General features: G+C 33.5%; 1 protein-coding gene across 1 annotated transcript in view; it reads right to left on the minus strand.

The window, feature by feature from the left end:
• Positions 1–19,540, minus strand: part of LOC113200921 (sodium/hydrogen exchanger 2-like) — a 95,275-nt gene that overhangs the window by 38,165 nt on the left and 37,570 nt on the right. The window contains exons 6-8 of the mRNA XM_026414525.1: positions 8,319–8,408; positions 5,086–5,156; positions 592–756 (exon numbers count right to left, since the gene is read on the minus strand). Coding sequence (XP_026270310.1) covers positions 592–756; positions 5,086–5,156; positions 8,319–8,408 — 326 coding nt within the window. The remainder of the gene's footprint in view (positions 1–591; positions 757–5,085; positions 5,157–8,318; positions 8,409–19,540) is intronic.

Raw genomic sequence — 19,540 nt, forward strand, 5'->3', positions numbered from 1 at the left:
TTTATCTCCAACAAAAACAAATTAAACAACACTCAATTAAATTCTTGTTTTTAAAGAGAGAGAGAGAGAGAGAGAGAGAGAGAGAGAGAGAATTTTTAAATATTTATTTATTTTTTAGTTTTCGGTGGACACAACATCTTTACTTTTATGTGGTGCTGAGGATCGAACCCAGTGCCCCGCGCATGCCAGGCGAGTGTGTTACAGCTTGAACCACCTCCCCAGCCCTCAATTAAATTCTTAATCAACAAAAGCCTACAAAAATATTTAACCTAACATCAATCCTTACCTGAAACAAAAAAGCAAAGATAATTCTTCCTTGGAGGTAGACAACCTTTTTTAAACCTTTAAAAGCTAAAAGTTTCATAGACATAATTTATTTCATTAAGCTCCATGTTCAACAAAGCAGCCAGTGATACTCAACCAAACATCCTCAATTTTATCTTAAAATTCTTTGTTTTTCCAAAATGTGATGCAAGGAAAGGCAAATTATATTTTGAAACTAAAATACATGGAAGATCTCTGTAATTATCCTGTGATAGCTAATTAAACAGATTAAAACCCACACAATAACACACTAACATATATACTTACAGCAAAGATGTACTAGATGGTGTGTGTGTTAGCTGGCCTGCTTCTGCCAGCTCAATGGCATGTTTTCTCTCAAGCTTTTCATAAAGAAGCACAATGCTGGATTTGGGCTGGTCATATTCTCTGAGCAAAATTTTCTGCAAATATCTGCTGTTGAAATATTCCAATCTGTTCATGAATCAAATAAAACATAAATTCCAGGAATTTAATGCCACTATTTGAGGAGGCTTACACTTTGGAGAAAAAAATCACAAAATTGGTTTACCAACTCCCTAATCCAACCTTAATTCATTAAAATGTAAGTTTAATATGTAGTAGAGGGGGGAAAAAACTCACAAGAGATTCTAATTTAATTTCTCATCTTTTTTATTATTTTTATTTTTTATAGTGGTACTGGGGATTGAACCCATGCCCTTTTGCACGCAAGGCAAGCACTCTACCAACTGAACTATATCCCCAGCCCCTCTAATTTAATTTCAAATATGTGTTATGAAAAAAAGTTATCCTTTAGGGTTAACCAAATAGAGTCATTGAGGCCATGAAAAGCAGAGTATAGGAAAAAAAAAAAAAAGAAAACTTTAAGGGCAAAGACAGAAATAATGTTAAAGTAGGGTCTCCATTTCAGAAACAGCCATGAAAAAAGAGGATACTTGAAACAACTTATTTTCAAAGACTGAGAAAAGGAATGAGTCATATTTTTGAAAGCTTTGCATAAGGAGCCTGAGTTTAAACTTACACAGTAAACTCAAAAAATGAAAGAAAAATAATGTTTATTCTCAACTTCATAACAACTGAATAGAAATGTCTGGCTTTGATTCTAGGCTTAAGAGCTCAATTTCAAATTTGCTTAGGAAGCTGGTGGCAGTATTGAGCTCAGAAAATAATGAAACAACAGGGCTGGGGTTGTAGCTCAATGGTATAGCACTTGCCTAGCACATGTGAGGCACTATGTTAGATCCTCATCACCACACGAAAATAAATAAATAAAATAAAGGTATCATATCCATCTACAATTATAAATATTTTAAAAAGAATACAGATACTGTAGAATATAATGATAGCAAAAATAATTGTACAGGGCTGGGATTGTGGCTCAGCGGTAGAGCGCTGGCTTTGCATTGGTGGGACCCAGGTTCGATCCTCAGCACCACATAAAAATAAAGGCATTGTGTTGTGTCCATCTACATCTAAAAAATAAATATAATAATAATAATAATAATTGGACACATAAATTTGTGGGGGTAGGAAAAGATGCTATTTTAGGAAAGATGGATATTTATTTATAAAACATAAGAAGGGGAAGAAAATGAAAAGAGATTGCTCACATTTGTGCAACAATGAAGTTGTGTTCACAGAAAAAAAAAAAAAAGCTCACTGTACGAAACCATATAGAGCATACTCAAGCAGAAAGTGGAGTAATTAACTCAAACACTTTATTATAAAAAATGGTGTTTCTCCAAGTGTGGTCCTAGAAATGTCTATTGCAGGCTTGTCCAGGTCCTTTCTGAAAATTTCTGAGATCTATACAAAATGGAGTGAATAATACATATATATTATAAAGAGATTTTTAGAGATTCTTATGAATGTTGTGTCTTTAGACTAATTGATCAAGGACTCCTTCTCTTCCATTTTGCATCAAATTCAAGTTCAGCCATGTAGCCTTTGTTGGGGGGAAGTCAAGCATAAGTATGGATGGAGTAGTTTCCCCAGAGTAAAGAAAATGGGGATTTGAAGCTGATGCTGGGAAAGAGAGCAGCCTAAGGAGGGATTTATCCAGCTAGGCTAAGCTGATGAAGGATGGATCCCATGCACAACAGAGACCAGCACAGCTCTTTAAAAGGTAGCAGGCCATTGATGCAATTGACTCTTGGATACTACAGGACTGATCCCTGTGGCTAGGCTGGAATTTTGTATAGATGACCTCCAAAAGGGCACTTTTTGGCTTCCTCTCATAAACAGTGTCCAACAAATGCTCCAATATGGCATCAGAGAAAAAAAGCCATAAATATGATAGAAACCACTGCAGACAAAGACTAGACTGAACTTCACTTTTCTGATATCATATAAGACTTCAGAGTTTTGCATAATCCACATTCTGATGTATGAATATGGCAGGTAAGTCCTGCAACACAAAGGCATGGCTAGCCCTCATAAGAAAAAGAAAGTGAAAATACTTCTCAGTCTTGTAAAGAACTAGCAATTAAGCTTCAAAGTGAAGAATAAGAGTCAATTTCTTTGTTTACTTATCTTCTGTATGTTTTTCAAATTTTTCTAAGATATAAAGATATATATGTGTGTGTGTGTGTGTGTGTGTGTGTTTCACATCCTGGGTGTCAGGATGAGAATCTGTTCTTCTGAACTGACAATAGCTAGTAGCTCACGTCATTAATGGGCAAGAAGCAGTAAAAGTATTAACATGATACAAACTGGACTATTTCATATGAATATGTAAATTATACATACATATTTTCAGATTTTCCTTTTGCAAGTGGTTTCATCAGCTTCTATTTTAACCCTCTATGTTGTATATGTTCATGTATTTATGCCTTGTAGAAAACAACAATTTTCCTCTTCTCATAGAAAATTTTTTGTTTATTTTACTTTCACCTCACAGTATGTATTGAGTCTAATAATGATAATCATTTCTGCTTAAGAAAGGGAGGAAGTGAAAAGCACAAAGGAGATAATTAAGCAACGTTCAAAGTTACGACTTTTAAAGTGAATATTGTTTTCTTCTTTTTCTTCCCTTCCAAGAAATGCTTTAAGACATGCATTAGCTGTCCCTAGGAAAAAATTACTTTTGTGAAATATAGAAGTTTGATAGCTGAAAAATCTAAAATAATAATGATAAAAATGTGAACAAAAGTCTCTGGGAGGAGAGAGGTACATACAACAGTTTCATTGTTTTTCTCCCAGCACCATAGATAAGAGAGAGGCAGAGAAACCTCAGAAGGAATATATACTTGTGATTCTGGAAAGATCATTTCTCTCTTTGAACAACTATCTTAGAATGTTTGGTTATTATGCTATTGAAAAAGGAGAAAAAACAGTTGTGAATTAAATATAAAATACAACTCATATAAGTAAAAAAAAATATTGGGGGCTGTAGGTGTATCTCAGTGGTACAGCACTTGCCCAAAATGCACGAGGCCCTGTGTTTGATCTCCAACACTACTGAAAAAGGGGTGGGGGTTGCTATTTGACTTGTCCGTAAAGGAAAAACAATTAGTGTAAATTCTCCTGAATTCATTTTTTACGTCCTTTCCCTGTGATAAAAAAAATTAGCATTAAAATTCAATAAGTGGAAAAGATCTATTTTGTTATATCCTTTGCATTTATAATTATAGCAAAGAAATATATTATTTTTAATAGAGTTAACTAAAAATTGTTTTAGTACTGGGGAATATCAGTATAGTAATTTATCTTGGTTCTCTTACCTTAGCTTCACTTTATAACTATTTTGGACAGTAACATAAAAGGATATCTACAAATCATCAGGCATCAGGACTTGTGTCATGTGTTTGTTGCTAAAATGAAATCTGATATTTTACAAAGTTCCAGACAGGATTTAACATCAAATCAGGGGATTTTAATATTCACTGCTAAAGCAGCACTTAGAAATAGATCATAATTAAATATCATTCAAATATTTGTGTTAAACTCTAGGAATAGATTCAGTATAAGCATATAATGTCCCTTTATAGCTCACTGTCACTCATTTATTTATTTAAAAATATTTACTGGCTGCCTACTGAGTAAAAGGATCTCTTCTAAGTGCTGCAGTTACAGAATTTAACAAGATGGACAAAAGTCTCCACTTTCACACAACTGGTATTTTAGTGAAAGAAAAGCATGCAAAATTATGCATTTTATATTAATTATATCATTAAAACCTTTAGAAAATATTTAATAAACATTTAGGATACCAGAGATTTATATATTTTCATACAATTACAATACACTGATATAATAGAGAAAAATTGAATGATGAGGGAAGATGTCTCTGATGAGACAAAATTTAAATTAAGACTTGAATGGCAAGAAAATATTGGACATGCAAATATCATATAAAAGTGCATTCCAGGCAGAGGAAATAGTATGCACTGACTTTAAGGTAGAAGCATTCTGAGTTTACTGGACAGAAGAAATAGAATAACAATATGTCTGCAGCATAGTAAATGGCAGAGAGAATACTATAAGATGTGTAAGGAAATTTAGCAATTTCTTTGAAACTATACTTAATATTCCCAAGAGAAAGGGATGGCCTGTGAATTTTTTGACATAAGGTTTAGCTTTACAGTGTGGATTTTGTGTCGGTTGTATACATTTCTTGGTTAAAAAAAAAAGTTCTAACCTTTCTTTAAAGCTGCCATTTTTTATAACATATAGATGAATAAATATCAAAAATACCCAAAAGAACCAGACATAATGAGAAGTTGACTCATTTTGTTTCTTTTTTCAACACAAATACAGATGTAACTTTTGGCAAATTCTCACCTGTCTTTCCAGTAATATTGTCCCCAGTGTCCTGATATATCTTCTATGCCCGCCAGCAAATGATCAAAGAACTGAAACAGAATGAAACATGTATCTAAATACAAAGCATATATAAAAACCTTGATCAATCGCTACAAAATAAAAGAATCCATCAAAAGCATCTACAAAATTGTTGACTACTTGCTTATTTCATCCTAAAATCTTTTTTATTTTTTTTTGTTCTTTTTAGATATACCTGACAGTAGAGTGTATTTTTTTCACTCATCAGTTCTTTTCTTTTTAAAAGATTTGTTCTGTTTAGATATACATGACAGTAGAATTTTTTTATATGTGGTCCTGGGGATAGTAGAGTGTATTCTGATATATTATAAACTCTTTTCAGAGTAAATATAAAAAGAAGCATCAATGCTTATAGATGACAATGTTTGCAGTATCTCTAGTATATTCATTATAAATGCAGTATTTGAATTCAAAAGAAGTTCATATCAATTAATACTACATGACAGATTCATTCATATTTCAAGGATCTGGGCTTGGTATTATGAAGTAAACAAAAGAAGCAAAAGGCATGACCCCTACCTTTGAAGGACTTAGAACCAAACTGAAGAGGGAGATGAAGGTGAAATTTGGAATGCATTTTTTTGTATAAATGCAACATAAAAAGACAAACTTAGGAAAGAAGTAGAAAAAAAGTGGAGTTAGAGGAGGTTTATATGAAAATGTGCATTATGAGATTGATCCTGATTAAATGGGGGTATGTATGGAAAAAAAGAAATCATACTATGCACTGTGAAAAGCATGAGAAAATAAGAAACTTTAGAGAAGAATCATAAAAATAGAAAGCTGGATAGATATAGGCCAAGGGTTGGGCAAAAGAGAGCAGCTTACAAAATGTTTTGAATATTAAAATTAGAAGTTTAATTTGATATACATCTCAAAATTGCATAATCTGAATTTATGTATGAGGAAACAATAAATCTGAGTGATAGTCTACAAATACATATCTTAAAAGTGGCAATGTCATCAAAGACAATGAAATGCTGAGAAACAACATTAAAAATATTTTTTAAAATGACAACTAGATACAACTCATGATCCTGCATCAGGAGAAAAATACTATAAAAAACATTATTGGAACAGTTGACAAAATTTTTAATGTAGAAATTAGATATCAGTATTGTATCAATTTTTACCTGCCTAAATTGTATAAGTTGATCGTGATTATATACTAGAAAGTCATTTTTCTTAGAAAATATTAATACTTGATGTTTTTAGAGGTGAATTGTCAGGATATCTGCAGCTTAGTTTTAAATGACTCACTAAATGACAATAATAACATACATATATAAACAAAATGGTAAAGCAAAGGTGGCAAAGATATCAATGAACACTGCATTGAACTACGTTTGAAATTCTATAGACTTAATATTTTTAATGTTGGAAAAACAAAATAAATTAAGGTTTGATTTAGTCATATAAATTGTTTAAATGAGTTATGTCTTATCTATGTAGTGTATATTATGTCATCATTAAAGTTATTAGCTCATATGGCCAGGAATACGACAATATCAGTATAAATTATCCCTAAATTAATCTAAAATGCCACTCAGTTACAATAAAAAGACCAGAAGATTTCTTTTTATAACTTGAGCAAGTATTAAAATTGAAGATAAAAATGTAAAGAGTTTAATTAATCATGCTTGTAGAGTCTTAGACACATGAATATTAACAAAACATATATTTGATAAATAGAATGTCATCATCTGCTGAAAATGTGTCTCAAAAAATTATGCACACTGGCCAGGCTCAGTGATGCAGGCCTATAATCCTAGCAGCTGGGGAGCCTGAGGCAGGAGGATCACAAGTTCAAAGTCAGCTTCACCAACTTTTTAAGGCCCTAAGCAACTCAGTGAGACCCTGTCTCTCAATAAAATATTTTTTAAAAAAGGGCTGGGGATGTCAATCAGTGGTTCAACCCCTCTGGGTTCAATCCCCAGTACAAAAAATAAATATGGACTCTGCCAAATTGATGTTCAAGCAAGGTAGTCTTAGATTTTTTTGTCAATATTAATAAATTAAAGCGTATCTTGAAATCATTCTTAATATCATTTATATTTCAGTATTTTTATTTTCATTTTATATTAGTTTATATATGATAATCAATATTTATATTTATATAAGAGAAATGTAAAAATTAAAGTAAAAATGGGAACAAGGAGAGGAAGAAGGGGAAGGAAAGGAGAAGTACTGGGGACTGAATTAGAGCAAATTAAGAGTCCATGTTTGGGGCTGTGGTTGTGGCTCAGAGGTAGAACACTTGCCTAGCATGTGTAAAGCACTGGGTTCAATCCTCAGCACCACATAAAAATAAACAAACAAAGTAAAGGCATTGTGTCCATCTACAACTAAATATATATATATTTAAAAGAGTCCATGCTTATATGATTATGTCAAAATGAACCCCAGTATTATGTATATCTATAATTTCTTAAGGGTAAAGTAGGCAAAAGCAACTAATACAAATTTTATGCCATTAAATATCTCTGACCATCTTGTTACTTCTCATGTAGATATGAGGCATTTTATTTTCAACTCTGGGCATTTAAGAAGCCCTGTTTCAAAGAATATACTTTACAAGTTAACTGTTAAAATCTTTAACTTCCTCAGACCTCAATAATATAAGAAATTCTACCAAACACAAAAATGCCCCCCAAAACTTTCCAATTATATATGAATTAAACAATTGAGGTTAAATGCAATTGCTCTACAAAACCAAATACAAAGTAAACTAAGCTACTGGATTAATTGAGCATATATTAAAAATTAGTATGATAAAGTAACCAAGAACACTGATACTAAAAATTTAAGTAAAAATATTTATCTTTCATAATTATTCAACCAGGATGTGTCCCTGGAGATCATGAAAAACACAATTTAAATTTACTGAGTAAGAAGCCAAAGTCACAATGATCTTAAAAATTTCCCAACATAATCTAGGAAGCTGTGTAGTAACAGAGCAAAGGTTGAAGTTCACATTCTCCGTGTTCTTAGTCCATCAAAACTGTTTCTTGACTTTCCAAATTACAGATAAATAAAAAATAATAAATACCAATTTGAAAGTCAAAAAAATATGTCTCATTTTGTTAGGAGGACAATCCAAGAATAAAAAAGATCTTCATATAAGGGTTAGTTTCATCCAACAAGATCACCTAGATGATATTTTGACAGCTTACCCTAATAAGAATTTGTTCACTCACAGTTGGAGAGGTTTCTCTTCTTCTTGTCACATCTAATAAGTCAACAAGAGGACGAATGGTCATCCCCTATAAAATGACAAACAAAAGGTTACATTCTTTTTGTTAGCTATCAGTTAGATATATTCAGTGGATCTGGGATTTAAGAAAATACTTAGCGCAAAACTAATCAGTTAAGCATCAGCTCTGCTTATGCTGTAAGCACCATAAGGTCTGACAAAATAGCTACTTCATGATCCTTACCTGATTTCCACTATAAAAATTATTCCTCTTACAAAAGGAGAAAGATAGACTAATTCAGGGGATAAGAACCAGAGGAAAAGGGAATATTAGCTCAAAGGGCCTAACTGCAAAAACCAAGATCCTGCAAAATCTTATAGCAACAATGCTGACTTAAGTTTAGCTGTCAAGTTCCTGTGTCTGGTGCTGGAGTTGTAGCTCAGTGGTAGAGTGCTTGCCTAGCATGTGTGAGTGTTTTAATCCACTTTTTCACTGTTGTGACTAAAGGACCCAACCAGCACAACTGTGGAAGAAGAAACTTTTATTTGAGGGTTCACAGTTTCAAAGGTCTTAGTCCATAGAAGGCCTACTCCATTCCTCAAGGCTCAAGGTAAGGCAGAATATCATGGAGGAAGAGTGTGGCAGAAGGAAGCAGCTCACATCATGGTGAGCAGGAAGTACAGAGAGAGGTCTCCACTTGTCAGATACAAATATATACACTAAAGCCACACCCCAATTCCCACCTCTTCCAACCACACCATACTACTTCAGTTACCACTCAGTTAGTCCCTATCAGGGGATTAAATCAATGATTGGGTTAAGACTCTTACAAGTCAATCATTTCTCCTCTGAACCTTCTTGCATTGTCTTACACATGAGATTTTTGGGGACACCTCATATCCAAACCATAATAGTGAGGCACTGGATTTCATCCTCAGCACTATATAAACAAACAAGCAAACAAACAAATAAATAAAGGTACTGTGCCCACCTAAAACTAAGAAAATATTTTTTTAAAAAACAAGATTGTGTGATTCCTTGAGAAAACAGGATATAAAGCCCACGAAGAAAAAAGAATCCAATTATGGTGATCAAGAGTCACCCCTAGCTAAATTGTCATGTATAAATAACCGTCAATAAATACAGTAGGTTGGTCTAGGAGGTGGAGACAAAAAAAGAATTTCCTTGATACTATAACACACTTGAGCTCACAAAGAGAGCTGGACTCAATCTCTGCAATGATCTGGACTCTCCAGTCTAAAGTTGTACTTTATTACTTTCTCTTTGCTAATTAAGGCTCTGTTTGGTGATAGAACTGTATTATGTCTCATTCAAAATTTTCTCAGGAAGGCCACAAGAATGGAGGAGGGCTTTCCACCAGAGTATATATTTGGTGTCATGACGGATCTGCTCCTTCTGAGTAAAAGGTTACTATAGCTCACCTCTTACCAGAGCTGAGTCACTCACTCCATTCTGTGCATATTTGATAGCTTGGGAGATTTTCATTTTCCTGATATATTGCTTTTGTCACATACTAGGTCCCTGTGCTCATTGTCAGACTAACCAGTGCTTCATATACATGTTTATTAAGGAGGCTCAAAGTACCCCCAGTGAACCAAGAGAATGCTTACCAACTGCCCAATATTTTATGGAGGTTCTATTGTCCTTGTAGTGCCCTAGAAGAGTGAGAGATCTGGTACAAGACCATAACTATTTGGAGCATATATGTTGGATTGAAGTGAGCATATGTGGGATACAAATAAAGGCAAAGGAGACCCAGAACATAGTACATGAATCAAGTATAGGATTTCTGAGTGCATATTCTAAAGAGTATGAAAGTAAAGAATCAACCAGTAAAAATAAAAGAGGAGTGTAAAACATATGCACGAATGGTTATAAGTATGAGCACATTTTTGGTAGGGAAGGTTAAAAAAAAGAAAGAAGATATGTTTGTATAAGAGAGGATTTTGTATAGTGAAATAATACTTGGTCATAAAGTAAAATGACTGGGTTGCCCCAAAATGGAGAAAGTCAAATAAGGAATTAAAAGATTATAGAAAGTCATAGAGTCTAAGTCATAAATTTTGTCAATATTAAAACAGATCTCTCTCTCTCTCTCTCTCTCTCTCTCTCTCTCTCTCTCTCTCTCTCTCCCTCCCTCCCTCCCTCCCTCCCTCCCTCTCCCTCTCTCTCTCCCTCTCTCTCTCTCATCACATTGACCTCCCACAGCATTAGCTTACAGAATATAGTTATTTGTAGTTTATTTCAAATGGCAGCAGGAGAGGCCAAAGGAAGTTTAGTGTTTGTTCTTCTTGGGGCTAATTTCTTGCTATGTGACATGGCAATTCCACCACAGATGGTTCCTGGCTCACTAAGGAAAAAAAAATAACTCCTTCCCTGCAGGAGCTTTGTATAAATTTCTGTTATCTCATGTTTTTAAGCCCTGGTAGTGGAAACAGACTAAGGCTTCCTACTTTTCAAATTGCTGGCTACTCAGACACCATTTGTTTGGGGATGACAATCCCTAATGCTAGTTATCAATTTATTCCATTTGTATCTCACTTAAGAGTTATTATTTGCTGTCATGGGATACATGACTAGCATGCTATGAGGAAAAAAATAGCCCCAACTCCCTCTCTTCACCAGCTAGGTCAGCAGGGCCTCCAGGATGGACTGATAGAATTATGAGATAGAGACAGAGGATGGGTGCCTCATGGCCTAGTTATATTATTTTAGAACATGGAATGGGGGCAATAGTAAGAGTGACCATTAGTCTGAACCTCACTTGGGAGACATTGATGGGATGCCCAGGTTGGTCTCCAACCCAAGAGACACTGAGCTTAATTCAGAGATGCCCACTCACCTGAAGATTCTGTGATCACTCTCTCTTTTTTTTAAAGAGAGAGAGAGAGAGAGAGAGAGAGAGAGAGAGAGAGAGAATTTTAATATTTATTTTTTTAGTTTTTGGCAGACACAACATCTTTGTTTGTGGTGCTGAGGATGGAACCTGGGCCACACGCATGCCAGGCGAGCGTGCTACCACTTGAGCCACATCCCCAGCCCCACTCTCTCTTTTGACAAATAAAAAATTTCATGTTAGTTCCTCTCATTCTCTACTGAGCTATATCTTCAACGACTGAAGTAAATTTGACCCTGAGATACTCAAGAAAAAGGGGTTCATTTTTTTATAACAGTGCTTGACATCAACATCAAGCTTGGGAGTAATTAATAATGGCCCCTTAATGTGAACCATAACACATACACCTTCTTGCAGTTAGACCTTTTCTGTGAACAGGAAGAGAAAAAGGGGAAGTACAGATCTTTTCCAAACTGAAGGAAGATAAATAGCTATACCATTAATGCTGGCTTGACCCAGATTTTATGGCAGACCTAAACATGTTCCCTCCAAGATTGGGAGATGAGCCGCCTATGACTCCTCCAGAAAAACCAAAACCTACACCTGCCACTGTCATGCTATGACCCAAAGCTCCGACCCTCTACTATTCTTCCTCACCTAGCCCTCCATACCAAGGAAAGATGGGAATGGAATGCTCAGAAACTGAGTTGATGAAACAAAGAATGCCACAGCCTCTGGTGTGTGGGAATAGCAAAACACCTGTAAAAAGTTGGAAAAGATTTAAATGCTTTCAATTAATTAATTAGTAGCTACAGGAACAGTTGCACTATCTAGTCACAGTTATTCTCCAAAATGAAAGATTCCCTAGTCTATTAACTGTAAGTCAGGATCACACTTGTCTATATTTTCAAGAAGAATGCTGTTTTTACAGCATTCAGTCTGGTAAAGGTACATCAAAATATTAAAAAGCTAGTGGATAAAGCAGTTAATCAACAGTCCTGCCTCAGTGTCATCACAAAATCTGACAAAACAGCTATTTCATGACTATTGCCTGATCTCAGTTCTATAAACCATTTCTTTTATCTATTACAAATACTGATAAAGTCAGAGGCTAAGAACCAGGGAATAGGGAAATGTCTGATTAAAATGGTCTAACTGTTAAAACATCTTGAACATAACCTTACACCAACAATACTAATCATATGGTGGCCCATGATAAGCTGTCACAAGATTCTGAGCCCCTTGGAAAATAGGATACAAGGCCCTCTACGGAAAATGAAGCTGATTAGTGACCAAAAGTCACCCCTAGATGATCAACATATATTAGTTACTGAATAAAATAGAATAAGTGGATCTGGAAGGTAAAGATTGTGGAAAACTTCCTTATCACTCACTACAGCTTAGCTCACAAAGAGACCAGGGGTTAATCTTCTTTGGGGCAACCTGGTCTCTCCCGTCTGATGGTGCACTTTCATATTTTCTCTTTACTAATTACCGTTCCATTTCATGTTACTTAAAACTGTGTGTGTCTTGTATAAATTGTTCCAAAAAAAGACACAAAAACTGAGGACAGGAAAACTTTCCAGTGCAACACTTTGACATAAAATTACTGCTTGAATATATTCTTGATGTATTTGTGTGTGTGTTTATGCATTCATGTGTGTGCATGGATATGCAAGTCTGTCTTCTATTTCTGGCCAAAATGAAGGGAATTTAGAATATTAAGAGTAATGACTGGGGGGGTGCTGGGTAGTGGCTTAGCGATAGAGTGCTTGCATAGCACATGCGAGGCCCTGGGTTCGATCCTCAGCACCACATAAAAATGAAAAACAAATAAAACAAAGGTACTGTGTCCACCTACAACGAAAAACATTTTAAAAAAGAGTAATGATTGGGCCTAAAATAATACCTGAGAGAAAATCAGTGCTTCTTTTTTCACAGAGGTAAATGGGAAATATAGGTCACTTAATAAAATGCAAATATAGGTCACTTAATAAAAGGGTTTTATAACCAAAATTGAATTGTTAGATATTGGTGCTGAGAGACACTCAATCATGTTTTTGAATATGATTATCCCATTGTTGATCACTTATAAAAATAAGCATATTGTGTTCCATTGATCTGTGTGTGTCCATTTTTATATTTATTCCATAATATTTAAGTTATTATAACCTTCTGGTATATTTTGTGATGCCTCCAGCTTTGTTCTTTTTGTTCAAGATTGCTTTAGTTATTTGGCATCTTTGTGATTCAATAGGACTATTAAGATTGGGTTTTTTTCTATTTCCATGAAAAATGACATTTTTAGCCCTATTCATGATAGCAAGGGTATTCATTAAATTAAATTTCCATCAACAGATGAAAGAATAAAGAAAGGTATTACATACATACAATGGAATATTATTCAACCATTAATATATGTAATACTGTAATTTATGATAACATGAATAGATATGAAGACAGTTATATTAAGTAAAATAGCAAAACACAGAAAGACTAATACCACATGATCTCACTCATTTGGAATCTAAAAAAAAAATATCACATAGAAATTGAAAATAGAATAGTGGTTACCAGAGACGAGGGAAAGTATCAGGGAGGAGGAATGGAGAAAGAAGATCAACAAATTTAATACTACAGATAGAAGGAATAAACTCTAGTTTTCTATGGCAGAATAGAGTGAATATACTTAGCAATAATGTGTTATTTATCTCAAAACAGCTAAAAGAAATGATTTTGAGTGTATCAACATAATGATTAACTTCTAAAGTGATGGATATGCTAACCACCCTAATTCAATTATTACCCAAAGTATACATCAATCAAAACATCCAATTTTTATGTGTATGAAGGAATATATCAAATGAATTCTACTGTTATATATAATTATAATCCACCATTTAAAACAAATAAATAAAAGTGAGATCAGTAGAGGAGAGGAAGAGGGTCAGGAGAATGGAGGAGAGGAAAGAAGGGAAATACTAGGAAATGAAATGGAGCAAATTCTGTTATTTGCATGGAAGGATATGTAAAATTAACGCCACTATTATGTATAATTATAATTTGCTAACAAAACAGAATAAGTCATCACATTATACACTATAAGTAACATAAAATTGCAATGTGTTAATAAAAATATTCATAGTAAATTAACATATTTCCACCTCTGCCATTAGTAATGATGAAGTAAAGTCCAAAGTACCAGAAGTCTTATACTTAATATTTTTAAATAATTATACTGATTAGATGATAAGCTTGGAGAAGTTCAGCTCAGTGTTTGCTCTGTCTACTACTGTAGCCCAAGCATTTTGCATGCTACCCAGAAAATAAATGTTAATCAACAAATATTTTTTGAATACATCAAAAATATTAAGCAACATAAATGACAAACTAAAATAGCAGTAAAAGCACTTTACATTATGCCATGCAATTGTGTGTTCTAGTTAAAACAGAAAAATATACTATGAAGAGAACCAATTGGCCACCACTTATAATAAAGATTCATTATGAATCTTCTAATCTGGCTTTTAGACAACAGAAGTAAATATTTATTTGAATTGCACTTATCCTAATAAGATCTAAGGAAATGGAAAAAAGTTACACTAACAGCTTATATCTAACAAATGTACTTCTACTTCTACCAGACTAGTTTGACAGTCCTTAACTCTTCCCTTTGGCAGAGACTACCATTTAAAAGCAAGGGTAAGGATTGGGCTGATGAATTCTATTTATCCATAATTTATTATTAAGGACATTTCACTCCCTAGTATATCATTTTGAGAGTTCCAATGTGAACATTAACATTGATTCTCAAATCCTTAACTGGATCCATAGTCTACATTCACTTAATATCTGATTTTAGGAACATATTAGTGCCTTAATATAGAAATATATTAGATAAAATATCAATTTTGAAGATTTTGAACACATTCATAACAATGCCATTAAATGAACTAACAGCAAGGGTGAGTGATGTTTGCTTCTTCACCTTCCATGTCAAGGATAAAGCAAAAATAAGAATAACAGAGTAAAGAAAGAAAATGGAATGCTAGATATTGTCCAAAACAACAAGTTTTGTTTTGGTTTCTAAAATCAAAGTGTAGTTAAGAAAGAATTGATATTTTCTCCAGAGACTAATGGAGGAACAAGAATTTTAAAGAACAGATATAAAACCCAGTGTCAAAACCCTGAGGTGGAACATGGGGAAATCGTTGGTAACAGAAAAAAAACCTATTGTTTTCAAATGAGCTTCTGTACTACTTAGTCATTTCCAACACATTTTTGAAATGCAACTTCATAAAGTTGCTACTTTCATCTTAGAAACGTTGAAAGAAAAATGCAGTAATTTCCATTATTGTTAAGGTTGAATCTTAGATATTTAAGGAGTCCTAGCCCTTTATCAGCTCTTCACCTCCTTTAAATGACAGAAATATCTTACTGTGCCCCTGTTTTTAAAAAAATGTCACCCAAAGAGCTTCTTTTCTGACTTGGAACTATGATTTTTTTTTTTTTTTTTTACAATTTGCTTCTGAATTACCCAAAGTCAGGGGATCATCTTATTCATATGGCTTCCATAAGTAATTTAATGTAATTCTTGCTTTTTACATAATCTTTGAGTTCTGGTATTCCACTAATTCATTCTGACATTTGAAAACTTATAGTACAATGGAATTTAAAAAAACACATCCTTTTTAATCATGCTTATTACAGACAAAAAGCTCCTCAATGTAAGTAGATCTGACTAATGACCTGGTCTTTTAAAAGGCTGACTTCACATTTGCATTTTTAAACCCATCTACACTACTCTCCATCTTCACTGACCTAACAATTTACACCATTCAGTCTACCAGGAATAGATCAAAATTGATGCTTATGAGCTGATGAATATTAAAATGGTAAAGCAACAAGATTTTGAGATCTCCTTATACACCCAACTTAATGCATTTGATATTTTCCATTTGAAACTGTAAACTGCAGCTGTGAAGCTATATCATATAAGTATATTTATACATATAATGTATATATATATACAAATATACATTCAATACATGAGAATATCTGTAGTAACTAGCAAATCTGACTAAATGGAGTATTTAGAGATCAAGATTATATATATATATATATATATATATATATATAGATAGATAGATAGATATGCATTGATATCTTATTTACCCCTGCATATAAACTATATTAACTATTTAAACATTTACTTTTTTCACAGATGTTCATGCACATTTCATTTTGTTTAGGCAATGTATTAGATGCTGAGTATGTAGTATTGAGAAAAGCATAAATATGGTTTGCATTCATGGAATTTACAGTTTAGTAGAGAAGACAGACATCACAAAGAGGAGAAAAAAATCAAGTAAATATAAGAAGATAGATGGATGGATGGATGGATAGATAGATAGATAGACAGACAGACAGAAACTAGGAAGAAAAAAACCTGGGATAAATGATACAGAGAAAAGGAAGTTGGGAATCCACTTAGATATAATGGTCTGAGAAAGTTTCTCTGAGGAGGCAAATTATTTCCTAAGGCTTAAAGAATAAGAGGAAACCACACATTCATGGAATTAGGAGAGAATATTCTAGGTGGAGAAATCACATCTCTGATAGACTCAAGACAGGGAAAAAGTTCCTCATGTTTGAAGAAATTAAAGGCTATAAATTACAGTGGATAAGGTGGAGAGTTGCTCAAAAACATGAGGTTTCAGAGGTAGAAATGAGTCATCCTGGTTCCAACTTAGCCACTAAGAAATTTAGATTTTTATTAAAAATTCCAAAAGAAAGAATAAAAATACTTTTGGAAGGTAAATAATGAAAATTGTTTTGATCCATGGATTGAACTATGAAAGAAATAATGAACATTTTAAGGCAGTTCAGGAAGGACATGATAAGTAACTTTAGAATGGTGACAATGGGAATGAAAAACAGCATGTGAATATGGATTAAACAAGGAGACACATCACCTGGCGCTGGGGGCACATGCCTGTAATCCCATTGTTTCAGGAGGCTGAGGCAGGATGATCACAAGTTCAAAGCCAGCCTAAGCAACAGCAAGGCACTAAGCAACTCAGTGAGACCCTGTTTCTGAATAAAATACAAAATAGGGCTGGGATGTGAATCAGTGGTTGAGTGCCTCTGAGTCAAATCCCTAGTACCAAAAAAAAAAAAAAAAAAAAAAAAAAGAAAAACAAAGAGACATATAGGGACATTTATGGATGCACCATTTGTAAAAGGAAAAAAAAAGAAGGAAAGAAATCACAAATACCAATTGAAATGAGAATAAATAAAGTGTTATATAATCACAAAATGCAAAATTATAGAGAAGAGAAAATAAATGAACTACAACAATTCAGAAAAATATAAATAAATATCAGTAATATGTTAAACCAAAAAATCCAAAAGACAACGTGTAACACACACACACACACACACACACACATGCTTCTATAAAGTTGAAAAACTACACATTATATTATTTATGTATATTTGTCTATGTGTAATACAATGTTTCAAAATTGGTACTTAAAAGACAAAAAATGTTAAATGATACATTCAGGATATTGTTCATGTGTGATATGAAGAGGCAAGAGATAGAATAGAGGAAAATCACTTAAGATATTATTATATTCCATTTTTAATGTTGAATGGTAGTTTCACAGCTATTCAAAGTATAATAAGAGTGATGGCAGTGAGATGGCAAATAGGAAGGGCATATCCTCATTCCCCAACAGAAACATCAATTTAACAATGATATACAAACTGAAATATTCTTATGAGAAGTTCAGAATCCAGTTAAGAATTTACAATATTCTAAACGAGCACAAAACTGAGAATAATCACATGGAAATTGGTAAGAAGAACAATTTGTGTCAACTCCTCCCAAAACTGGCAAAGCTCCACACCAACATCGGACTTGGTCACGTAGAACAATGGATTAGTAAACTAAAAGACAGGTCATTTGAATTTACCTAGACTAACAAAAAATGAAAAAGAGTAAAGGAAAGTAATGGAATTCATGAGGCATGATCAAGTGGACATTATGAAATTACCAGAATGATATGAGAGACAGAAACAGAAAAAGAATATGAATGGTGGGTATCTTATTTAAAGAAATAATGGCAGACAACATCTCAAATTTAGGGAGGGAAATGGACATCCAGATGCATTAAACAAAAACAATCCCAAGAGGGATGAACCAACAGAGATCTACACTCACAAATTACAGTCAAATTTTAAAAGTCAAAGTGAGAGAAATTTGAAAACAGGAAGTTACTCATTGTATAAAAGGGAGCCCCCATAAGATTATCAGTGGATTCATCAGCAAGTTTTTACATGCCAGGAGGAGGTAGATGATTGACACAAAGGGTTAAAAGAGAAAAAAATAAGCTTCCCACCAATAATACTTTTACCTGGAAAAACTGTCTTTCAAAAATTAAGGAAACACTGGCCAGAGCAATTAGACAGACAAAAGAAATTAAAGGGATACACATAGGAAAAAATCAAAGGAATACACATAGGAAAAGAAAAACTCAAATTGACACTATTTGCTGAAGATATGATTCTATACCTAGAAGACCCTAAAAGTTCCACCAGAAAACTTCAAGAACTAGTAAATGAATTTAGCAAAGTAGCAGAATATAAAATTAATACCCATAAATTAAAGGCATTTCTGTATATAAGTGACAAATCCTCAGAAAGAGAAAGGAGAAAAACTACCCCATTTACAATAGCCTCAAAAAAATATTTCAGAATTAACGAAAGAGGTGAAAGATTTATAAAATAAAAATTACAGAACATAAAGAAAGAAGTCAAAAAAGACCTTAGAAGATGGAAAGATCTACCTTGCTGTTAGATAGGCCAAATTAATATTATCAAAATGACTATATGACCAAAAGCACTATACAGAGTTAATGTAATTCCAATCAAAATCCCAATGACATTCCTCATAGAAATAGAAAAAGCAGTTATAAATTCATCTGGAAAAATAAGAGACCCAGAATAGCTAAAACAATTCTTAGCAAGAAGAGTGAACCTGGTGGCATCACTATATCAGACCTTAAACTATACTATAGAGCAATAGTAACAAAAACAGCATGGTATTGGCACCAAAACAGATGGGTAGGCCAATGGTATAGAATAGAGGACACAAAGACTAACCCACAAAATTACAATTATCTCATATTAGACAAAGGTTCAAAAAACATGCATTGGAGCAAAGATAGCCTCTTCAACAAATGGTGCTGGGAAAACTGGAAATCCATTTGCAACAAAATGAAATTAAATACGTATCTCTTACCATGCAAAAAAACTCAACTAAAAATGGATCAAAGAC

This window comes from Urocitellus parryii, chromosome X (assembly GCF_045843805.1).
Source record: "Urocitellus parryii isolate mUroPar1 chromosome X, mUroPar1.hap1, whole genome shotgun sequence".
Taxonomy (NCBI): Eukaryota; Metazoa; Chordata; class Mammalia; order Rodentia; family Sciuridae; genus Urocitellus; species Urocitellus parryii.